The following is a 25,901-nucleotide window of genomic DNA, read 5'->3' as shown; positions in this document are numbered from 1 at the left end:
TTTACTTTTTGGGTGAACCTCCACTTTAACATTAGATTGAGGCTCATTTTGTCAAGGGGAATCTTGTGTTTTTTTTTTTTTTAAAATCTAAGCAGTACTTACCGTTTTAGAGAGATCTTCTCCGCCGCTTCCGGGTATGGTCTTCGGGACTGGGCGTTCCTATTTGATTGACAGGCTTCCGACAGTCGCATACATCGCGTCACGATTTTCCGAAAGTAGCTGAACGTCGGTGCGCAGGCACTGTATAGAGCCGCACCGACGTTCGGCTTCTTTCGGCTACTCGTGACGCGATGTATGCGACCGTCGGAAGCCTGTCAATCAAATAGGAACGCCCAGTCCCGCAGACCATACCCTGAAGCGGCGGAGAAGATCTCTCTCTAAAACGGTAAGTACGGCTTCGATTTTTAAAAAAACACCCGATTCCCCTTGACAAAATGAGCATCAATCTAATGTTAAATTTTTTTTTCCGGGTGAACTCCCGCTTTAAGCAGTCTTCACCCACGTGGGGATACACAGATGTTCAGTGAAGACCCGCATAGGCAGCCTGTTTAAATCAATGGCTGGCAGTCAGCTGCACAGCTCTCCACATGCGTCCTGGAGTGTACGTCTGTGCAGGTCTGATACACGGATCAGGACGTGACATTTCTGGCCAACAGGCATTGTCTGTCCTTGCTGAAAATGTTCTGAAAAAAAAAAAAATGAATGCAGCTACCACATCTAAAGGATGGGTAAACTACAATATATTACATTTTTGTTCTTGGGTTTAAATATCAAATGAGTTATAAAATGAATTAGGCACATAATGAAACAAAAATGTTTTGGCTATGAATGTGCCCTCTCCTCATTATTGTTGTCATTAATCGCAAGGAAAACATGATTTTCTCCAATAAGGGGAAAAAAAAAAAAAATATTTCACAAAGTTTTTAATTGTAACTGAAGAATTTTTATGGCCACAGCCAAATTCCCGCAGCCCAACCACTGCTGGCCGGCCAATAATAGGTTATATTACTGTAGACGATCGCATGCAGCTAATAAAATATTTCCCAGATGGACCAAAGTATTTCAGTAGGGCATTCATTTCAAAGCACATGGATCAGACAGGCACATACAAAAGAGCACGCATTTCGAAGGAAAAAGGGCAACATTCTTTCAAAGAAACACCAAAAGACCCTTTTACAGACACACAGCTGGCAAGCATGCAATAAAATATTTGTACATCAAATACAGACTTTCATAGCCAAGTTCAGAAATAATTTACACTGACTTCAAACATTTAGGCCAGTTTGAAGACTGCACAATAAGCTGGCCCACACACAGAAATAATATATTTTTTAAAATGATCAAGCAGCAAATCAAACCCCTTTAACCACTTAACCCCCGGACCATATTGCTGGTCAAAGACCAGAGCACTTTTTGCGATTCGGGACTGTGCCGCTTTAACTGATAATTGCACGGTCGTGTGACGTGGCTGCCAAAATTGGCGTCCTTTTTTTCCCACAAATAGAGCTTTCTTTTGGTGGTATTTGATCACCTCTGCGGTTTTTAGTTTTTGCACTATAAACAAAAATAGAGCGACAATTTTGAAAAAAATTAACATTTACTTTTTGCTATAATAAATATCCCCCAAAAATATAAAAAAACATTTTTTTCCCTCAGTTTAGGCCGATACGTATGCTTCTACATATTTTTCGTAAAAAAAATCAAAAAAAAAAAATCGCAATAAACGTTTATTGATTGGTTTGCGCAAAAGTTATAGCATTTACAAAATAGGGGGTAGTTTTATGGCATTTTTATTAATATTTTTTTTTTGTTTTTACTAGTAATGGCAGCGATCTTTTTTCGGTACTGCGACATTATGGCGGACACTTTTGACACATTTTTGGAACCATTGCCATTTTTATAGCGAACAGTGCTATAAAAATGCATTGGATTACTATAAAAGTGCCACAGGCAGGGAAGGGGTTAACACTTGGGGGTGGGGAAGGGCTTAAGTATGTTCCCTGGGTGTGTTCTAACTGTAGGGGGGAGTGGCCTCACTAAGGGAAATGACTGATCGCTGTTCATACATTGAAGGCATTTCTCCCCTGACAGGACCGGGAGCTGTGTGTTTACACACAGCTCCCGGTCCTCGCTCTCTAACGAACAATCGCAGGTGCCCGGCAGCGATCGCGCCCGCCCGGCACACGCACAGGAGTCAGGGACGAGCAGGGGGCGCACACGCCCCTAGTGGCCACTTTGACAGCCTGACGTATAGCTATGGGCTCTCGCGCAGGGGAGCCAACCAGCCGCCGTATAACTGCGGCGGTTAGTCGGCAAGTAGTTAAAAAAATTAAAAACATGGTAAATATAATATTAAAGCCCAGTAGAATTACATGAATCCTATATTTATATTGTCTTCCTACGACACCCTGTACCCCAGAAGGCATAACCAGTATTGAATGGTGCCAACTGACTTTGGGGACGTGGCATTTTTGACGTGGCCTCTATTTAGGTGATCCTGTAGCTTTGCCCTGCATGGACAAAACACAGGTTCACTTTAAGTTCATAATTCTTTTATATACTAAAATGCTTGTAAAATGACAATTTTCAGAGATCTTAACTATACAAATCCCTTACAGAAGCCTGCAGTCAGTGTCTCCACAAGCTGCGCAGTAATAGAATTCCATACATTCATACCGCATGTTCAGTTAAGAGGTTTCCTGTCTTCATATTTCAGCGCAAGACCCCCGGGCTCGCTTAACTAGATCAATCTTAGTTTTGTCCCTAAAATCATGTGTGAAGTGACACGTGTTGTCAGAGTTTCTTTTTTTAGAAAGAAGATGCAAACGAGCGCAGTTTTAAGCTACGGTGACACAAACGTTTCGGCGCTTTGATGCAGGGGGGAAATTTGCCCCAAAATCAAAAAATACAATAAAAGGATCAGTTTTGTGAAATCCCCCGGTACAGTTAAAGGGCTTCCAGAAAAATGTGGGGAAATGCTTGGTTTGGAGTTTTTATTGGATTTTCTAATCAACCTTGTCATGACACTTCCACCTTCATCCTCTGCAAGTTGGGAATATTTGACTTTGTAAGGCCAAGTTCATACTAGTGATAAGCAGTAGATCACTTTGCTGTCAGACAGTCTCTGTAGGCGACTGCCACCCCCTAAATGCCTGTTTTTTTGTTATATAGGGCCAGATTCACATAGAACTGCGGCGGCGTAACGTATCGTAGATACGTTACACCGCCGCAAGTTTTCATCGCAAGTGCCTGATTCACAGAGCACTTGCGATGAAAACTACGCCGGCGGCCTCCGGCGCAAGGAGGCCCAATTCAAATGGGCGTGTGCCATTTAAATTAGGCGCGCTCCTGCGCCGGACCTACTGCGCATGCTCCGTTTCGTAATTCCCGTCGTGCTTTGCGCGCAGTGACGTCATTTTTTCAAACGGCGACGCGCGTAGCGTAACTCCGTATTCCCGGACGGCTTACGCAAACGAGGTTAATTTTTAAATTTCGACGCGGGAACGACGGCCATACGTTTGCTGACTAAAGTTAGGGCACCTAAAACGACGACTAACTTTGCGATGGGAAACTAGACTAGCGGCGACGTAGCGCACGCGAAAATCCGTCGTGGATCGCCGCAACTCCTAATTTGCATACCCGACGCTGGTTTACGATGCAAACTCCCCCCAGCGGCGGCCGCGGTACTGCATCTTAAGATCCGACAGTGTAAAACAATTACACCTGTCGGATCTTAGGGATATCTATGTGTAACTGATTCTATGAATCAGTCGCATAGATACTCTGAGAGATACGACGGAGTATCTGAGATACTCCGTCGTATCTCAGCTGTGAATCTGGCCCATAGTTTTTAAATTGGGACTGATGCAACGCAACTGCGAGCCAAGCGCTTGGCTCTGAGATGCACCGCAGTCCCATTGACTTCGGCAGGCAGTGCTGCCTCTAAAGTCTGCATTAAATTTACAGTGGTTGTGGCATGAAGAATTATGGCGACAACATGTGAACAGCCTCCTCCAGCTGTATTGTAGACTTTAGGTGGGCTGTCGGGAGGTAGTAAAACTGCAGCCTATAATGAGGACTATATCTGTGCTATACTCTAGCAGTTGTGGATGCACCGATGCCTAAAAAAGGGGCAAAAACTTGGAGCTTAGCGTGACTCCACCCAAAAAAGTCTGCCCATTATAAGGTTTTGTACTGGAAGTGAGAACATGTAAACACCTTCTGTTAAAAGTTATCAATGTAATGCAATATAATGTAAAATAACAAATGCATTAACATGATTTATATTAAGGTAGATCATGTATTTGATTCGGTTGCATTATGCAACAAAAACATGCATGTAGCATTCTTCCTTCTTAGGACAAAAAAAAAAAAAGGAACGAGCTGCCTCTTTAAATATGTAAAATATTTATTTTTCAACTTCCAGTTTATCTTGTATTCAGGTATTGGGTTGCTGCACTGTTGATGGTTATTTTGGACACTGGGCTCAGGTGGTCAGATAACATGTTGCTCCTAGAAGACGTCATACGACGAAACGGAGGTAGGGTGAGGCTAGGACGTTGACGACATTGTAGATGCCAGTTCAATGTTGTGGTTTGTTCGGAGGTGAATGGCTAAAAACAGCTGAGCATGTTACTCCCTAGTGCTGGGCAGGCACTCTTAAAATGTGAGTGGATTACAGGTATGTTTTAATAAGCCTGTTAGATGTTTACACTATGGGAGCCTCCTTCCTTTTTATTATATCTTTCCCATGACATGCTGTAATCTGCTAGAGGAAAAATCTGACCATAGTACTGTGATTGATGATCGTTTGGGGAGAGTGTGGTCCTCCAGCTGGTTTAGATTTTATTAATATATTGATCTGGCGAGTTCAATTTAGAGACAGTGGTGAAGGCGTCACACAGTGGTGGAGCACTTGAAGCTTTTACATAAGAAAATACGTTTTATTTCACAGTTTCACTATTTTGATCAGATTGCTGATTGATTTTTTGGACTATTTTTTCAGCACCTTAAAGGGGTTGTAAAGGTAAAAAAATAAATCCTAAATAGCTTCCTTTACCTTAGTGCAGTCCACCTTCACTTACCTCATCCTTCCATTTTGCATTTCCTTATTTCTTCTGAGAAATCCTCACTTCCTGTTCTTCTGTCTAACTCCACACAGTAATGTGAGGCTTTCTCCCTGGTGTGGAGTGTCGTGCTCGCCCCCTCCCTTGGACTACAGGAGAGTCAGGACGCTCTCTACGTTGCAGATAGAGTGGAGATGTGTGTTAGTGGGTGTCCTGACTCTCCTGCAGTCCAAGGGAGGGGGGCGAGCACGACACTCCACACCAGGGAGAAAGCCTTGCATTACTGTGTGGAGTTACAGACAGAAGAACAGGAAGTGAGGATTTCTCAGAAGAAAGAAGAACATTTAAAAGCAAAATGGAAGAAGGATGAGGTAAGTGAAGGAGGACTGCACTAAGGTAAAGGAAGCTATTTAGGAAAACATTTAAATAAAATTGTAACTTTACAACCCCTTTAAGAATATTGCACATAAGTTTTTCTCTTTGCACTTATCGATGCACTAGCACTTTATACTTTTTTTTTGCACAGAATTCATCATATATGTGGAATTATATAAACACACACACACACAATCGTTAATTGTACTTCTTGCAAAATCATTGCACTTCATAAACACCACAAAATACAGCACAACGTTTTTGCAACGTTCTTTATGATAAAACAAAATGCAAGTACATCACAACGTCTATACAATGCATAAAAGATTTACAAAAAATGGGAAATGCAGCAATGGCATCCTGATAGTAAAATATAAACCTATCAAATATACATAAAAACCAGTTACAATAATACCGAAATTTCCTTTACACATGTACAGAGTCCTCCTCCTATTTACACATTGAGATGGACTAAATGTTCACCCCTTCTTCATAAAACAGATGGCGAGGGTCTATTTTCTAGAAAAAGAGAGAGAAGAAATTGATTATCAGGGAACCTTTCATATGGAATGCATTTATTCTGAGTCCAAACCTCCCAACTAGTGCATGTATACCCAATTTATTTTCTTACGTTTTGCTTGGAGTGCTAAAAGATTAAAATCTACATTGGGATATTTTGTTGCCGTCTGTGTCCTGCTAGGGAGATTTCCCGTTCTGTCCTGGATGCAAAAAAAAAAGAGGAAACGTCTCCAAAAAGGGAGGAGATCGCCAAAATGTCCAAAAAAAGGGAGGAGATCGCCAAAATGTCCAAAAAAAGGGAGGAGATCGCCAAAATGTCCAAAAAAAGGGAGGAGATCGCCAAAATGTCCAAAAAAAGGGAGGAGATCGCCAAAATGTCCAAAAAAAGGGAGGAGATCGCCAAAATGTCCAAAAAAAGGGAGATCGCCAAAATGTCCAAAAAAAGGGAGGAGATCGCCAAAATGTCCAAAAAAAGGGAGGAGATCGCCAAAATGTCCAAAAAAAGGGAGGAGATCGCCAAAATGTCCAAAAAAGGGAGGAGATCGCCAAAATGTCCAAAAAAGGGAGGAGATCGCCAAAATGTCCAAAAAAGGGAGGAGATCGCCAAAATGTCCAAAAAAGGGAGGAGATCGCCAAAATGTCCAAAAAAGGGAGGAGATCGCCAAAATGTCCAAAAAAGGGAGGAGATCGCCAAAATGTCCAAAAAAGGGAGGAGATCGCCAAAATGTCCAAATAAGGGAGGAGATCGCCAAAATGTCCAAATAAGGGAGGAGATCGCCAAAATGTCCAAATAAGGGAGGAGATCGCCAAAATGTCCAAATAAGGGAGGAGATCGCCAAAATGTCCAAATAAGGGAGGAGATCGCCAAAATGTCCAAATAAGGGAGGAGATCGCCAAAATGTCCAAAAAAGGGATGAGATCGCCAAAATGTCCAAAAAAGGGATGAGATCGCCAAAATGTCCAAAAAAGGGAGGAGATCTAACAGTTTTCCATCATGCTGCTTCAAAACAAACATTCTTAAAATGCAAAATTTGGACAAAATTCTACTAGTGTATACCCAGCTCAACTCTTCTCCACACCAATTAAAACCAAAAATCGAAACGCGTTTGCATATGTATATACTTTACAACAGGAGTGTCCAACCTTTTGACCTTCCCGGGCCACATTGGTAGAAGAGGAATTGTCTTTGGCCACACAAAATACACTAAAAACAACAATAGCTGATGGGCAGATCGCAAGTTAACATTTCATTGACATAATGTCAATTTTGTAATTTTATTTTGTTATAAAAGTAAGAGAGGAACATAGTCACTCAAGGTGCTCATCAGGTATTTTGGTTCTAATTTTACCCTTTGTATGTTTCAGCCTTGAAAATAGTTGGTCACATTTTTCTTCGGCTGCATTTGCTTGCTGTAAACACAGAAGTGTAAACATATTTTTACAAGTGATTGTAAGGCCCCTTTCACACTGAGGCGTATTTCAGGCGGTTTATCGCTAAAAATAGTGCATAAATAACGCCTGAAATAATCCTGCCCCAGCATTCTCAATGTGAAAGCCCAAGGGCTTTCACACTGAGGAGATGCACTAGGGGGGAGAAAAAAAAAATCTCCTGCAAGCAGCATCTTTGGAGCGGTATAGGATTGGGGTGTTTACCGCTCTTTCCCATTGAAGTCAATGGGAAACTGCGGTAATACCGCCGGCAATGCGCCTCTGCAGAGGGGCATTGCCGGTGGCCTTAACCCTTTTTCAACTGCTAGCGGGAGATAAAACCGCACCGCTAGTGGCCAAATAACGGGGTAAATATGACGGTATAGCGCCACCGCACCTCCCCTGCCCAGTGTGAAAGGGGCCTAAAGGTTTTTTTTTTTTTTTAAACAACCATGTCATACATACCTTCTCTGTACAATGTTTTTGCACAGAGCAGCCCTGATCTTCCTTTTCTGGTGCTCCTGGCCCCTCTCTTCACAGAGTGCCCCCCACGGGGAGCCGCTTTCCATGGGGGTACTTGTGCAGGCGCACTCCCGAGTCTTGCTGCTGCGTTCATTGACACAGGCAGGACTCTGCCCCGCGTCACTGGATTTGATTGACGGCAGCGGGAGCCATCAATCTATCCAATGAGAACTGGAGACAGCGACGGGAGCTGCTGGGCTCGTCCTCAATGCATTAAGGTGAAAAACCTCAAGACTTTACAACTCCTTTAAGATTTTGTATTGAGCCGCGGATTGTACACCATTGGTTTATCAGTTCATGTCCGACAAGGGGGAAAATCCCTTACTAGATTGATAGATCTGTAGATAGATACAATAGATCGAATAGATAGCTAGAATAGTTTACGATTTTGTGTTGGGTCGCATTTTGGACACGCCTGCTTTCCCCTCAATGCTTTTCATGCACAAAGACTATTTGGCTACTTACACTCTTAGCAAAATCATGGTCATACTCCCATCATTGTACACAGGCAAAAGCAGACCCAGTCAACCCTTCCTGCAGCAAAAGGCCTGCTTTTACTATAAACTTGTGCTGCATGCAAGTAATACCAATGGAAGGAGGTCTTGTATAGAAGGCACATAAGTTTCTTCAGCATAGTTTTAGTTAGTACTCCGGGTGGAGGGGGGGTTCTCTATCTCAAGTGCCTGGTATAGCTAGAATAGGCATACTGTCTCCCCTATTGCTGCACTTGGTGCCTGAGCTACCAAACATCAAGAACTTTCATTTCCGCATAAGAGGGAAATACATGCCGAGGCCTGTGAAAGTGTCCTCAGAAAATGCTGACATAAGCAGAGGAGCTTTAAGAGCTCCGGCAGTGCTCTGGAGGTAGGTGGGCAGGGTGACCTGTCATACTAAAACACACATAGAAGCCCTTTACAAACAGCTACAGCAATCAGCATATGCAAAAACTGATACTATAAAAACATAGGACACTCATTCCCTGCAGACTTTGTAGGAATTAAACACAGGATACAAGTCCTAACCACTCACGAAAATAAACATTTCAAACCTGCTCACCTTGATCTACCACCCCCATGTCTTCGCCTTTCAATGTCACATACAGAGTTGGGAACTCCATTATTGTCTTCTTCTTGAAATTTTCTCGGAGATTTTTACTGGTGTCCAGCTCATCGTACCTGAAGTAGAAAAGTTTTCTGGATTATGCAGAAAAAGACCAAAACACTCAGCTATAGGAATTAAGCATTAAAATCATGACCATTGTATGGAAGCCTACACACTCTTATAACAGTTCCTTTATTGTGTTTGCATTGTTTCACCGATACATGAAAATGTTTACTTGCATTTTATCGTATTTACACTATACAGCCAAAAGTGTGTGGACACCAGTGATGTGATGCACTTGGGTGTGTTCAGACTAGGATCTGAAACCACATGCGCAAGAAAACCAAGAAACCGTCACCTATACAGGCCAGTCCCTGCAGCCAAATCCCTTGCATAAGTGTGGCTGTGGGACGTGGAATGACCCATCTGCAAATAATTGGCCTATACAGGTGACTGCTTCCTGGCGGGCTCACGTCCTAGTCTGAACACGCCCAAACTCATCACTAGTAGACATCAGATTCTCATACATGCTTATATGGCCAAATGTACGGGGACATCCCTCCATATTATGGAGTTTGGGTGTTTTCATTGAAGAATTCTTTTGGTGGTATTTGATCACCTCTGCAGTTTTTATTTTTTGCACTATAAACAAAAATAGAGCAACAATTTTGAAAAAAAGCAATATATTTTTTACTATAATAAATATCTCCGAAAAACACACACACACATATAGAGAGAGACGATCGCAAGTATGCCCGCAGCGATCGAGTCCGCGGGACCCGCGGTTGAACTCACGGAGATAGCGTCCACAACAACCGCTTCTTAAAGAGGACAAATTATATACACACACACACACACACACACACGTCCTTCTGCATGCCCGTGCCATTCTGCAGACGTATATCTGCATACACCGGGCGGCAAGCGGTTAATAGTTGTAAAATATTTTAATTATGAATGTATTTAATTTGGCTTTGTATCAATGTGGGTATGTTAGATAGCGTCACAGTCGGTGCCCAATCTTGTAGATCTAAACATTGGGACCCAAACCTCTGTTCTACATTCACTTCAAAGGATCCCTTGTTTAGATATGTAATGAGGTCGTGGCCAACCTGTCATTAATGCCCAATTTCCCCTGAAAATATCTACTTTCAAGGTCAACTCACTCACTCAAAATTCTGTGCCAAAGATTTGCATTAAAGGGGGCCGACTTATACAAAGTATAGGGACAGGAGATGTAGCCAATCCTTAACCAGGAATAGGGACGCCCACCAATCGAAACCACGCCATGCCAACCACTGAGGCATCAGCCTGTAATGATATGCAGACTAGATGGGAGAAAAGACACTCTGGTAGAGCAGTCACGTGAATGGAACCTTTGTAGGGCTGCAACTAACGATTATTTTCATAATCGATTAGTTGGCCGATTATTGTTTCGATTAATCGGATAATAGCCTTAAAAAAAAAAAAAAATTACCATTTTTTTTTTAAATTTGGGCCAATTTGTTGTTGGGCAGATTACAAAACACAAATTGCTTCAAAAACACATTCCATGCTTTTCTGCAGCATCTCCATTTAAGTATATTGAACCAAAAAAAAACAAAATAGCACCGTTTTGTGTTAAAAAGTCCTTGCCCTTTCCACATACGCAGCAGCTGAAAAAAATCATGGATGTGAACGTGTCCCATAGGAAAACATGTAAATGAACTGTAGTCCGTTTCTGCAAAAAGCACCAAAAAACAGAGATGTGACCCCCGGCCTGAGATGTTTAGTAACATAATGGGGGTTAAAAAACTAAAATAAGTACAAAAAGAGCAAATAATCGCTACTGTAAGGGGTTAATTTTTTTACTGTGGGACAGTGAAAGTAATATTTACAGTAGCGATTTGCTTTTTTGTACTATAAAGGGCTAATTTTCGTTTTTTTAACCACATTATGTTACTGGCCGATTAATCGATTATGAAAATTGTCGATTAATCGATTAGTTGTTTCGGCCCTAAACCTTTGTAGCCGGTAGCCTGGTAACTATGGGAAATGCCTGTCTTGTACACTAAATGCGTTTGTCTTATGTCTTTTACGTCCTACTGTTTGTAGATGAATGTCTTAAGTAATATACTCTGTATTGTTTTATTTTAACCTAAGGTTTTCTTCCTTTGTATAGTCTATAGATTGCTGTGTATTAGTTTAGACTTTCTACTACTCGCCAATAAAACGTTGTTATTGTGTTAAAGCTTTCCCTCATGGTCAAAGAACTCTCATTTAACCCAAATCATATCAGAAATATTAAATCTCAAATATAGTAAGTGGGTAACATAATTGGCGACCATGAAGGGACCAGACTAAAAGTATTTAATATAATACCGAGATTTGAGTAATACAGATTTAGGTTATTAGGCTGGAATTTAAACCAAGTCAGTTTTTCCAGTAGATTGGAGGTCACAGCAAGTTTATCTGGGGAAAAACATAGGTAAACGTTTTTGTTTTATTAGTGGGTATTAGAATAACTCTAAGTGGGGGGGAATTTTAATGAGTGAAAGGGGGGGGGGTTGAGTGGCCTCGCGTCCTGTTAACCACTTAAGCCCCGGACCATTTGTCAGCTTGAAGAACGGAGGTCTTTTTGCAATTCGGCACTGCGTCGCTTTAACTGACAAATTGCGCGGGCATGCGACGTGGCTCCAAAACAATATTGACATCCTTTTTCCCCCCACAAATAGAGCTTTCTTTTGGTGGTATTTGATCACCTCTGCAGTTTTTATTTTTTGCGCTATAAACAAAAACAGCGACCATTTTGAAAAAAAATCAATTTTTTGCTATAATAAATATCCCCAAAAAATATATAAAAAAATTATAAAAAATAATAATTTCCCTCAGTTTAGGCCGATGCGTATTCTTCTACATATTTTTGGTAAAAAAACAACGCAATAAGCGTTTGATTTGTAGACGCTATAACTTTTGCGCAAACCAAATAGGGGATAGTTTTATGGCATTTATTCATTTTTTTTTTTTTACTAGTAATGGCGGCATTATGGCGGACACAGACACTTGACACATTTTTGGGACCATTGTCATTTTAACAGAGATCAGTGCTATAAAAATGCACTAATTACTGTGAAAATGACACTGACAGTAAAGGGGGTAACCAGTAGGTGGCGCTGTGTGTGACAGGACACTGATCTCCGCTCCGATTACACGGAGTAGAGATCAGTGTCATGGTCACTAGGCAAAGCAGGGAGATGCTTGTTTACATTAGCATCTTCCCGCTCTATCTCTCCGTGAGACGATCGCGGGTATCCCCACGGCGATCGAGTCCACGGGACCTGCGGTTGGGTTCACCGAGCTTGTGGCGGGCGCAAGCGTGCACAATGGCACTTCCTTAAAGGGGACGTGTATATACACACGTCCTTCTGCCCAGGAGTGTCATTGTGTCGATGTATATGTTCGTGCGGTGGTCGGGAAGCAGTTAACTCCCTTTCGCGAAAAAGTTTTATCCCCATTAAGAAAGTTAACAGGGCCGCACCTATGACATGCTCACCTCACAGTTTTTAAGTCACATATTGCAGTAGCTTACCTCTTTGGACCAGGCGCTTTCTTTTCTGCCTCCATAAAGACCTTCACATCACAAGAAGATCCCACATACTCTTTTAACCTGTAAAACCAAATTCTGGAATCACAACAAATTCATAAAAATCAGTAACCAAAGGTTTTGAAAGACCAGGGGCGGTCTTGGTTTTATAAATCTAGACAATAAGAGTCCATTTAACACAAAATTACAAAACAGATTATAAGAGTGGAGTGTGTTTGGTTGAATCTGTAGGCTTTTTTTTTGTTAAAGGTTTGTACAGGTGTATTTTTTTTTAAATTACTTTTATTTTTAGCCCCACGGAAAGCTAGTTGCTAGTGGGGGGACGGGGACAGACGACCCACACATTTATGCATTTTCGCACGTGTTTTTGTGCAATTTGTTTAAAAATAACAAACATGTTACACTTACCTGCTCTGTGCAGTGGCTTTGCACAGAGCGGCCCAGATTCTCCTCTTTTTGGGTCCCTTGCCGGCGCTCCTGGCCCCTCCCTCCTGCCGAATGCCATCACAGCAAGCAGCTTGCTATGGGGCACCCGAAGCCGCTGCTGTGCGAGTTCATTCAGACACAGAGCTGCAGCTCGGCCTGCCCCCTTTCTCTCATTATTGGCTCTCTGACTGATTCACAGCAGCAGGAGCCAATCGCGTCCGCTGTGTCTCTGACAATCAGGGGGGAGCGTCCCTTTAACACTGCAAAATATAGAAAAACACATGTTAACCTCGTCAGAAATTCAGGGAGCTCCTAACTTTGTTTGAGCTCACAACATTGCTGCACTGAAATCCCAAGCAGTGTTATGGGACCTGCCTGTTTTCCCTGCTGAACAAGACAAACCTCAGAGCAGAGCACCCTATTCAATGACCGAACTCTCTGCAAGTATCACACTTAAGGGCTCTTTCACACGGAGCGGATCCGTAATTGATCCGCTCCGTTAGCCCGTTTGGCTCAGCGGGGATTCCTCCGTAAATCCCTGCTGAGCTGTCGGCGGACAGGGCGGTCCCCGCACACAGTGCAGAGACCGCCCTGTCTCTCCTCCGCTTCATCCGGTCCGTATTCATCCGATCCGTTCCGCCGGACGGAAGAAAAATAGGGTTTTCTTCCGTCCGCAAAAGCGTATCTTTGCGGACGCGGATGGTTGCGGACGTTAGCGGATGCATCATCCGCTAATGTCTGCAATCCCATAGGGATACATTACAAGTCCGTAAACGGACTTGTAATAAACGGACCGTTTGTCCGTACGTGTGAAAGGGCCCTAAATGTATGAGATGGAAATGTAAACAAATGGAGGGTGGAGGAGAATAAGGCTATAACAAAAGAAAAAAAGAGCTGGTTACCTTTGTCGTATGGTTGGATCGGACTCTGTCGGATCAATGTAATGTTTCAGAATCTCACCAAGTGTTCTGTCATCTGGGACCCTACCAAATAAAATCAGAAATCAGACACACAAAACACCTGCAGTTCTAGCTTGCCATAAACATACAATTAAAGTGATTCTAAAAGGGTTTTTTTTGTTTTGCTTTTTAACCACTTCAATACCAGGCACTTCCCCCCTTCCTGCCCAAGCCAATTTTCAGCTTTCAGCACGGTCACGCTTTGAATGACAAATTCCGAGGTCATGCCACACTGTACCCAAACAACATTTTTATAATTTTGTTTCCACAAATAGAGCTTTCTTTTGGTGGTATTTGATCACCTCTGGGGTTTATTTTCTGCTAAACAAAAAAAGATCGAACATATAAAAAAAAAAAAAAAAAAAAAAAAAAAAAGGTTGTAAATAAGTACGTTTTCTCCTTCACTGATGGGCACCGTGGCAATTAGGTGGCACCAACAGGTACTGGTGATGGGAACTAATATGCGGCACCGATAGGTGGGCAGTGATATGCGGCACTGATGGGAAGCACAGATGGGCATCACTGATTGGCAGGCATTAGTTATGGGCAACGATTTGCATCCCTAGTGGCCATGGCTGGCATACCTAGTGGTCACAAGTAGTGGGAGTCACAGGTGGTCCTGGGTGGGCATCCCCGGGGAAGGGGAGGGGGCTTTTGCTGTGCTGAAAATCACTCAGCGCAAAACCCCTGTCAGAGGAGCAGCCGGTCGTCTCTCCCCTACTCCTCTAGAGTTGGTAAGGTGCAACATTTACATTTAATTCTTGGGTTAAGTTGACTTTTAATTTAGAATTTGAAGTTCAACACTTGCATTTTTCACATACAGATTTGTTAAAAGGCTTGTAGTTTACATAATGATGTAGGTCCCCAAGACCTCCCCCAAAACAAAATTAGAAATTTTAAATGATTTCTCTGTTTAGGACAAGTTGATGGTAATACAGTAGATACTCGAGTGTAAGCCGAGTTTTTCGGCACATTCTTTCAAGAATATAGATGTGCAATTTATATCCCTAGATAACCAGACAGTGCTCCCTGCATGTTGAGCCTCTCTATATGGCCAGGCTGTGAAAAAGTCTCGCACGTGGTATTGCCATACTCTACAAGTGTGCAAAGTTTGTTGTCTGGGGGACCTAAGGCCAGGGAGCACCGATTTTTCAAAGCCGGGCACCCTTTCATTGACTCCCATGTTAAACAGTAATTTCTCCAGTGACTTGGGGACCTGGTACCGGCCTGTCGTAGCCCGAAACTTGGCACATTTGTAGCCCCATTTCTCCTCTACAAGTGTGCAAAGTTTGTTGTCTGGGGTACCCAGATTTTTCAAAGCAGGGCACTCCTTCCATAGACTCCCATGTTACAGGCACAGTGAGGCATGCAAATGGACACCCTAGGCTTATACTCGAGTCAATACGTTTTCCCAGGGTTTTTGTGGTAAAATTAGGTGCCTCGGCTTATACTCGAGTATATACGGTAATACCAATTTTGCAGTTTCCATATACTTATGCTTTCCAAGGCCTTTATAAAGTTCTAAGACCAGATCCGTATCTGAAAAAAAGCAGATCATGTATTCCGAATTCATACCTCTTCTCTGTGTATTCTGCTTTACAATGAGGAAACACAAGCTTCAGGTGCCAAAAGAATCTTTTCTCTCTAAAATGTAGAAGATGATAAAAAGAAAAAAAAAGAAAAAGAAATGAATATTGTAATTTCAGCAACTTTTATCCTGATACACACATAGAGAATGTTATATATATAATAGATAGATAGATGATCTATCTCTATATTCATCTCTTTTTAATACTATACTACACATATACACAGTCTACTTAAAGCGGTGTTTCACCCTAAAAAACAACTTTCTAGCATGTCATTCAGCATAGTAGCGCGAGCTACAGTATGCCTTTATATATTTTTTTGGCGCCGTACTCACTGTTTAATCGCGTAGTAAAGTTTCAGACTCCCCGCGGGGAATGGGCGTTCCTATGCAGAGGGCTCGTGATTGATGGCCGGCTATGGCGCGTCACGCTTCTCGAAAATAACCGGAGTAGGTCTCGGCTCTTCACGGCGCTATACGGCGCCTGCGCACAGACATCGGAGCTGACTGCGCAGGCGCCGTGAAGAGCAAACTCCTATTTCGGCTATTTCCGTCAGGCGTGAAGCGCCATAGCCGGCCGTCAATCACGAGCCCTCTGCATAGGAACGCCCGTTCCCCTGAAACTTTACTACGCGATTAAACAGTGAGTATGGTGCCAACAAAAAATATAAAGGCATAATGTAGCTCACGCTACTATGCTGAATGACCTGCTAGAAAAAAAAAAAAAATTTTAGGGAGAACCCCCGCTTTAATATGTGAAACCCCATATTATTCCTAGATATGGAAATTAGGACCCTAACAGGACTCATTTGTAAGAATCATTCCTGCCCTGAAGAACATTGAAACCTGCAAATTTTGAAATATTTGGTTGCTAAGCTGGTTTGTTGTCAAGCCGTCACATCACTGCATTTGAGAATTACATAAAACAAAAAGCGTGTATTTATTGGATAGAGACTGTATTTTCATCCAAGAAACAACTCTTGGTAATGTTTCATAAAAACACGCCTCGACTCCTGGCTCCGTCCCTGTGAAATTCTACCACGTCACTAACGTGATTTGTCTCTCTGTATACTCAAACGGCTTTTTATATTTTCTCAGACTAGTATTACCCAAGCTCAGGATAAAGAAACACCCATAGTTTTATGTCCTGAATGTATGTCTGGAAAATGCTGACATTTTTGGATTGATGTCAGTTTAGGCCCAACCTGTCTGAAGCCCATTACAAGCCGTCGCCTTGAAAATGGCTGGACCTCTACCACATGATATGTCATGAGGCTCGTCTGCCAACATAATGGATCTAATTTATTAAAGCCTTAGGAGGGAAGAATTTTTTTCACCATAATAGCCAATCAGATCCTCCCATCCCTTTTTCCAGGGCAGGATGATGAATGAAAGACCACGTCAACTGGTGTGGGTAGAATCAAGACATTGATTCTTTCATTATTATTTCCCATTATGCATATATGAACATTTTATGAAGTAAATGGTCAACACCCACATGCAAAAACAAGACAGGACACTTAGGAAAAAATAGCAAATGACGAAGACGTTTCAAGGGAGGAAAGCATGGATGAGGGTGCACTAATCCTACAGTCATCGGAGCACCCACTACTTCTGCTGGATTGCGTACAAAATTCCTGAGCTTAAAAAAAAAAAAAAAAAGAAGACATTCAGTGCTTTTAGATGGGGCAGATGACACTTTGTTTTTTTTTGTTTTTTATGTGAACAAGTGGGAGTAAAACCCCTCAAAAGGTTTTACCACGGAAACTGAGGCAATGCCAGCTTTATTCATAAGACCCAAGTTGGCTTGACAGGGATCTGGTAGAATACTACCTCCTACATCCAGACATCTTAGATGCAAGCAATTTAAGTTTCCACAAAGGTTGACAAACCTTCTCCCATTCTGAAAACCAGGGGCATGCCATGCCAAGGAAGGTTTGTCTATGGATTTAATTAACTGTAAAGCCCCAAATCTTGTGGGTGAACTAGTAGCCAAACCTGGGTGGGTCTAGTCATTTATGGTGGGGGAGTGGAGAAACAAAAAGGCATGCACCAGAAGCGTCATTGAGAATGGTATAAAGAGTAGATCTAAAAAGACGGTGTCCCTATGAGGCCCTGTGGATCAGCTGCTTCTTAAGGCCCATACACACGAGCGGTCTTTTTGACAACAAACCTATGACGGACCTGTTTTTGCAGACAATCCGACCATGTGTACAAACTTGGACAAACTTTTTCGCTTTTCCAAATCGGACAAATGTTTGCGGGAACAAATGTCATACGTCGGCTAAGCCAATCGTGTGGGTCCATCAGACTAAAGTCCAAAGTACAAACACACATGCTCAGCCTTGCTAAAGTTCAGACAATAGCAGACGTTGCCCAAAGGGTGTCGGTAAAGAGCAGAAAAACCACGTAGTACCTCTATTGCATCACTATGTTCCCGTTTGTTGGCTGAAAAGGTCCTACTGTGTGTATGCATACCAAGTTCATGGAGCAAAATCCACGGAAAAGTCAGATGGAAATCTGATCGTGTGTGTGTGAGGCTTTAGATGTGTGTTTCGTAGTCTAGCACTTCAACCAAAAGTGTGCAAGGACAGGAGGCCCATGAAGAAAAGGAGATGAAAAGCCTTCAGAAGCAAAATCACAACTGTAGCTTATAAATAGGTACAACCATTTGTTCCAAATGTTCTAAAACCAAAGGGTCAACCGCAGCAGCAGTAAGATCTTTTTTTAGGAGACTGATTAGTCATATAAAAGTAACAAACCAGATGGGATGAAATGCAGGGCTTGACTTCAAGAACAGGGCTCTAGAGAAAGGGACTTGAATCATGTAATGGCTCAGTCTTCAAAGACAGGTTCATCCTGTACCAGTATGGTAGTCTCTTGGTTAAAGCGGGAGTTCACCCTAAATAAAAAATTTTAACCTTAGATTGATGCTCATTTTGTCTAGGGGAATCGGCTAGTTTTTTTTAAAATCGAAGCTGTACTTACCGTTTTAGAGAGCGATCTTCTCCGCCGCTTCCGGGTATGGTCTTCGGGACTGGGCGTTGCTATTTGATTGTCAGTCTTCCAAAAGGCCGCATCCATCGCGTCACGAGTAACCGAAAGAAGCCGAACGTCGGTGCGGCTATATACGGCGCCTGTGCACCGATGTTCAGCTACTTTCGGAAAATCGTGACGCGATGGATGCGACCGTCGGAAGCCTGTCGGAAGACTGTCAATCAAATAGGAACGCCCAGTACCGCAGCCCATACCCGGAAGCGGTGGAGAAGATCTCTCTAAAACGGTAAGTACTGCTTCGATTTTAAGCCGATTCCCCTAGACAAAATGAGCATCAATCTAAGGTTAAAAATTGTCATTTCCGGGTGAACCTCCACTTTAAGGCAGGTCACTGCTGGATAAACAGTAGAGACCACTTTTCAAAAAAGTAGTATGGATGCTGCATCTGTCCCCCGCCGGCTCCAACACCGAGAACCGAGCAAATACTGCCGATCGCAGAGAGCTTGTGACCATCGCCTCCTTCTCCCCCTTCCCGAATCGCCTCCTTCTTCCCCTTCCCGAATCGCCTCCTGAGTGAGTGAGAGACTTGTAAAGCGCAACACATGTGAACTGAATCGCCTCTGGGCGCTGTATCCATTCCATGGGTAAGGAACCCCTTGACCTCAGAAGAGATGGGTTTTAATCTTTCTCCTGAAGGCCAAGTGGTCTGACTCCAGTCGGATGGTGGTTTGTAGTGCATTCCACAGACGAGGTCCCTGGACTGCAAATCTTCGATCTCCTTTGGACTTGTATCTTGCTTTGGGTATCTGGAGGAGGTTTTGATTGGTGGATCGCAGAATGCGATTGGGGTTATGGGCTTTTATTTTTTCGCATAGATATTGGGGGGCATTTCCTTGAACACACTTATGTATTAGACAGAGAGCCTTGAAAGTGATTGTGTCTTTTACTGGCAACCAATGAAGGGATTCTCAGTGAAGGTGAAATTGATTCCCATGTTTTTTTGCCGGTCACAAGTCGAGCGGCCGTATTTTGAACGACTTGCAGACAAGTGATTTGGTATTTGGGGAGTCCTAGATAGAGGGCATTTGCATAGTCGAGTCTGCAATTGAATATTGTTCCAACCACGACTGCAATGTCCTCTTTCGGGATAAAGGGGAGGAGTCTGCGTAGTAGGCGCAGCAGATGGTGGGATCCACTGACTACCGACCCTATTTGTGCATCCATTGTCATGTAGGTGTCGAAAATGACAATGCATGTCTGTGATGGGAGGAGTCTGTGATACTTATGTACATGGGAGGAGTCTGTGATGGGAGGAGTCTGTGATACTTATGTACATGGGAGGAGTCTGTGATGAGTGGCTGGCTCAGGCTCTCAGCCGCATGTGAGCGGATCCTGACTTAATTGTCACGATCTTGCCAGAGCCTGAACCGCTGTCAGCTGAAAACAGGTCACAGGAGTGCAGAACTAACTGCACTCATTTGATCCACAGGAGAAGTAGAGCCAAACAAGCTTTGGCTGCACTTCTTTAACAAAGTACATTTTCAAACAGATACAGGGCTAATAAGCATGGTGAGGGGAGCAAAAATCTTATCAGGGTGTTTCCAATCTCTGTAGAGAAGACTTTGAACAGCAGATGCACAGAGAATGTCTTAAGCGCCCTAAAGGACCAAGACTGGGATTAGCAGTGGTAGAGGCAACACGCTGATCATCTAGTTTCAGAGTGGTGAACACTGCAATAATAAAAGCTGAAAGGGTCCCTTAATTTGGGAGTAAAGACACACAACTGCAACTCATCAGTGGCAGGCTCAATACATAAAAACTGGATCAACCCTGAAGCAGACAGTCTGATTGCTCAGGGGCCATGGGAAGATCAGATACAGAACCTGAGGCAGATGGTGTAGGAGCACACTAGTTGTGGCCTCTGCCAGGATCACTGATCACAGCATGAAAGACCTTTCTGCTCAAAGCTCATGAAGGGACTACAGGAAGATTCCATGTGTGAGCTTCTATGGAAACAATGTCAGGTGGGAACTCTACAATAAGTGTGTAACGTTTCACGGAAGGATTGTTTTTTTTTTTTTAAATTGGAACTAGGTTTAAAAATGTGAAGCCAACCACTATCCAGTAATACATTCCATCGACAACAACCAAAAATACAAAATCAGAGAAAATAACGTTCAATACTGGCCAATAAAAAATGTGCAAGTTATTATCAATGTAGTTCCCATTTGAAGACAATCAGGGTCAGGAAACACGGTCACCTCACTCGGGGAATGCAGCGCAGAACACATAAAAGGGGACATATAAAGCAAAGAGTACAAACACGAGTCAATAATACGGGAAAACAATCAGAAAGGTTATTGGAGTATCAGGTCGGTCAATCCTGCAACTGTGGAGACAGTGCCTGTGCCTGTACTTATAGAATTACATTTATGTATGCAATACAGTAACTGGTCAGACCAATCTTTTTGCATGCAGGCAGTTTTAAAGCCCAAATCCACTTCTTTTTGCATTACAAATATATTTAGTTTAGCAGCTCTAAAAATAAAGCTTTGGGTACAATACTTATCTTCTTTCCAGCACAGCGCCCCCCACACACACTGTTGTAAGATCCAATGCCCAGTAGTCCTTTTTTGGGGCAAGAAAAGAGCCCAGGGTCATTCAACCCACTCCTACAAGTCCAAGCTGTTAGAAAGTGTAACTTCACTCTCCCTATCAAAAATGCCTATTTTTAATCCTCATGCTGCTAGCATTAGTAAATGGATAGGAAAGCATCATATTTACTTATTTTAAACTTTTTATTTATTTATTAATTTAAAACACATTTCTTCAGTTACTTCCTGGTTTCTTGCCTAGGCAAAATATGTGGTACATTTCAGGAGTCTTCAGGAAGGGGGGGGGGGGGAGGGTTTTTCTTAGCTAAGCACACTCTGCTGCCTGAATGGTTGAGCCAAGAGCAGATAGATTCCAGGAAGTAAATGCTATATGAATCATTTGCCCTTACTCAAGATGGCTATGGCCAGAAATGGTAGGGTTTTTTTTTTTTTTTTAAGTGATTTGTCAACAAAAAGTATGGAGACATGGATAGATAGGGGAGTTTGATTTTAAGATTTAAAATTAAATTAACCACTTGTCAACCACGCTATAGCTGAATGAGAGGTACAGCGCGGGCAGCTAGTTCTGGGAGGGAGTCTATTGCCGTCCTCCCATGCTGCTTGTGCGTTTCATGCGCATCCGGAAGTGTCTGTGGTTGCTGGGACCCAGTGCATTACGGATCATGGTAAAGGGCCAACCACAGTACCACCTTACCACGTGATCGCTCAATCCAATGGCGGAGCGATCATTTTGCCAACAAACCAGTGTCATGCCCAGTTCATCTCTCTCCTTACACTGATACAGTGTATGAGGAGAGGAGGGACACTTGGCAGTATGAGTGGGCTGGATTTGCTGCTGTGCCCCATAGTGCTCATTAGTGTCCTATGGTGCTCATCAGTGCCACTACAGTGTCCTATTAGTGCTCAGTGCCCAATAGAGCACATCAGTGAGTGCTCAACAGTGCCACCCTATCAGTGGATGCTCATCAGCGCCTGTCAATTGCACAAAAATTTGTAAAAAAAAATAAACTTTTAAAAGAATCATTATGCCTCATAGAATATATGTTGGGGTGTTTTCTTTTCGAAATTGGGTGATTTTGTGGGAGTTTCCATTATCCTGGTGCTCCAGGGCCTTCAAAGGTGTAATAGGTGGTCAAGAATGTAGATGTGCAATTCATATCCCTAGATAACCCGACGGTGCTCCCTGCATGTTGAGTCTCTCTATATGGCCAGGCTGTGAAAAAGTCTCACACGTGGTATCGCCATACTCCGGAGGAGTAGCAGAATGGGTTTTGGGGTGTAGTTGCAAGTATGCATAAGCTATGTGAGAGAAATAACCCGTTAATATGACAATTGGAGAGAAATTTTTTTTTTGCAAGAAAAAAAAAAAATACTTAAATACCTTGGAATGTCCAATTTCCCAAAAGGGGTTATTTGGGGGGTATTTGTACTGTCCTGGCTTGTTAGCGTCTCAAGAAATGATATAGGCCATCGGTACATCAGTTTTCACCGATTGGCACCATAGCTTGTAGACTATAACCTTCACAAAGGCCAATTAATATATGTAGATTTGGGTTATTTTTACCAAAGATATGCGCAGAATTTTGGCCATGTATGAAAAAATGTATTACATACGCAAACAATAAAAATCAAGAAGTGATTAAATACTACCAAAAGAAAGCTCTTTATGTGAAAAAAGGACAACCTTTTCCTTCGGGTACAGTGTTGCATGACTGAGTAATTGTCAAAGTGTGTCTGCGCTAAAAGCTGAATATTTGACTGGGCGGAAGGGGGTACAAGTACCCAGTTGGCAAGTGAATAAAATAATGTTTTTGGCTTGTAGTGCTCAGATGCAGTGAAAACATACAGTTCTAGGCCAACAGTGCTACTGTGTCAATCCTGCAACTTCAGAGGTCGCCTACATGTAATTGTAGACTACAATGACTGGTCAGTCTAATCTATTAGTCTAGAGGCAATTTTAAAGCCCTACTCCGTTTTAAAGCCCTACACAGTCCCGCCTCAGCCATTGGCATTGGACCAGCTCCTGTGGTTGACAGAACACTGGTCCAATGCCGGTGGTGGAGGCAGGACTGTGTGTGTGACGTCAGAGCAGAGTAAACAGGAGATTACGGCTCGGTGAATTCCGGCGGCACTCGTTCCCCTCCGAGTCTGAGGTGCACTATCGGTGTATAACACGCACCCGTGATTTCCCCCTATTTTCGATAAATAAGGTACATAAATATTTAGGTCAGGAGCTCTAAAAATAAATTAAAGCTTTGGCTACAATACTCACCTCCTTTTAGGTGCTGTCTCCCACAGACTCACTGCTCTAAGATTCAGTGCCCGGTACCAGTTCTATATTGGGCTGAATGAGGCCCAAGCCATTAGAAGTAAGGGTCTGGACTGCATGATATTTACACACCATCAATGATTACAGCACTGTCCCAGGACTAGTAAAGTCTTCACATATCTCCTTGGATTAGCTCCTTATACTCACCGGCAGTCAGTCTTTCACTGATCTGCATGGTGCTGCCAGTCCAACACTGTCAATGGACTTACAGGATGGGACAGCGCAAGAGTAACCTCATCAGTGCACTGGTGCTTACTGTCCAATCAGCAGGTTAGAAAGGCCACACCTGAAGCCAATTGCCTGGCTGTGTCTGGCTTCAAAACTATTACCTTCATACTTGCTTCAGGTAAGACTTATAAAGTACTGTCAGCCATAGAAACAGCATTTGCAGAGGTCTTGTCGTAATACTTGACATGTTCAGCACAGATGCAGCAAGAAAAGCTAAACGTTCAGATGAAAATACTTAAACCAGCGGTCCACCCAAATTTTCCGCCCCCCTCCAGTGCCACGTGTCAAAGTTCATCACAAGTATGACACCATGAAGCTAGTGGAGATCACTGGAGTAGCAGTATATTACAGCGATGGCCTGCATCCAGGGGGGTACCACATGTATGGTATATGCACAGTTACATTCAATTATGGATTATGCAAGACAAACTATTTAGAGATTTTTGCACAAGCCCAGTTGTAACCAGTTCTTTCTAGATACCCAAGACACATTATTCAAAAGAATGGACGCTCCTTGAAACTTAACTTTTAGCCATTCCGAATCTGAAGGTTTTCAGCTGACGGTTCAAAATCATGTGGCAATATACCAAACCCTGAAGGAAAGGCCAGAAAACCTCTGAAACAGTCAAAACCATGCCTGACCATTGCCGACTATAGAGTGCATGTCGTAATATTTGACACGTTCAACACAGATGCAGCAAGTATAGCTAAATGGTCAGATGAAAATACTTAAAGCGGAGTACCACCCAAAAGCTCCGCTTTTCAGCCTCGCCTCTTCCCCCCCCCCCCCCCGGTGCCATATTTGGAGGGGGGGTACCCTTTATTGACAGGCACCCGTCGCTGCTGCAAGATCACTCAGAAGATAGCCACCCCTCCTCCTTCCCCAGCCGCCGCCCATTCATAAAGGGAACTCAGCAGTGAAGCCTTACCATGAATGGTGATGGCAGCACCCAAGAGCCGATGGAAACGCCGGCTGGGGTGCCAACATCGCTAGATCCCAGGACAGGCAAGTGTCCTAATATTAAGAGTCAGCAGCTACAATATGTGTAGCGTCTGAATTAAAGGGGTTGTAAAGGTAAACGTTTTTTCACCTTAATGCATCCTATGCATTAAGGTGAAAAAACATCCGACGGTAACGCCCCCCCCCCCACCAAACCCCCGTTTTACGTACCTGACCCCTCGAAAGTCCCGCACGTGTCCATGTGATTCTCTTCGTTTTCCAGCCTGGCCGTTGATTGGCTAGGCTGGACGGATCGATAGCAGCGCAGCCATTGGCTGGCGCTGCTGTCAATCACAGTGGATGACGAGGCGCGCCGGGGGCGAGTGATACAGTCGGCGGCTATGCCCGCCGCTGTATCACGGGAGCGCGCTCGCAAAGGCTTTGCACCATGCAAGCTCGCATGAAGGTGGAAAGCTTTTACGAGGAGGAGCCGAGACAGCCGCCGAGGGACCCCAGAAGACAGCGTTAGGGGAGGTAAGTATAACATGTTTGTTATTTAAAAAAAAAAGTTTGCCTTTAGTGTTATTTTAATTTCAACTCCTCTTTAAGACGTTAAAGTGGTACAACTAGCATGAATATTTTCACAGTTACACCATGTCCCTATGCATAGATCAGACACCTGTAGGGTCCTGTGCCTAGTGGTGTCCTGCTTCTCTGAACACAAGAGGTCCACTGCTTGGCATGGGCGCCATTCCCGTACCAAGTGGCTGCCCTGCTGCATTGGGAAGATAGGTCGTCCACTTGGCACAGGCAACACTCAGAGAATGCTTTGCATCCTCTCAATGAATGTAATGAATGTTCTCCGATTGGATGAGATGTCGGGGGGGCACCGACATCACATTGCCCCCCCCCTTCATCCCATTGGAGAATGATTTGCATTCATTAAAAAAAATGCAAAAGCATTCTGAGCGTTGCCTGTGCCAAGTGGGCAACCTATGTTCATAATGAAGCAGGGCAGGCGCACAGGACTTGAAATACACTCTGAATGGCACCTCCTGTGTTCACAGAGCAGCAGGGCACCACTGTGCACAGGACCCGACAGGTATGATATATGCATAGAGATATAGGTCCAGGCTAGGCCAATGCTACTGTAAAAATATCCATACTTTTCATTAACTCTTTAAATATTTACATCTGATCCTTTAGCTTTACTTAATGCATCTGT

General features: G+C 43.2%; 1 protein-coding gene across 1 annotated transcript in view; it reads right to left on the bottom strand.

Moving 5' to 3' along the window:
• Window positions 1-5,698: 5,698 nt before the first annotated feature.
• ZNHIT6 (zinc finger HIT-type containing 6) overlaps window positions 5,699-25,901 on the bottom strand; it is a 47,332-nt gene continuing 27,129 nt past the window's right edge. Inside the window, exons 6-10 of the mRNA XM_040360555.1 lie at window positions 15,555-15,623; window positions 13,923-14,003; window positions 12,580-12,657; window positions 8,967-9,085; window positions 5,699-5,960 (exon numbers count right to left, since the gene is read on the bottom strand). Of these exons, the coding sequence (XP_040216489.1) occupies window positions 5,932-5,960; window positions 8,967-9,085; window positions 12,580-12,657; window positions 13,923-14,003; window positions 15,555-15,623 (376 nt within the window). The 3' untranslated portion in view covers window positions 5,699-5,931. The remainder of the gene's footprint in view (window positions 5,961-8,966; window positions 9,086-12,579; window positions 12,658-13,922; window positions 14,004-15,554; window positions 15,624-25,901) is intronic.

The sequence above is a fragment of the Rana temporaria genome, chromosome 7 (genome assembly GCF_905171775.1).
Source record: "Rana temporaria chromosome 7, aRanTem1.1, whole genome shotgun sequence".
Taxonomy (NCBI): Eukaryota; Metazoa; Chordata; class Amphibia; order Anura; family Ranidae; genus Rana; species Rana temporaria.
This window is presented reverse-complemented; position numbering and strand designations above follow the sequence as displayed.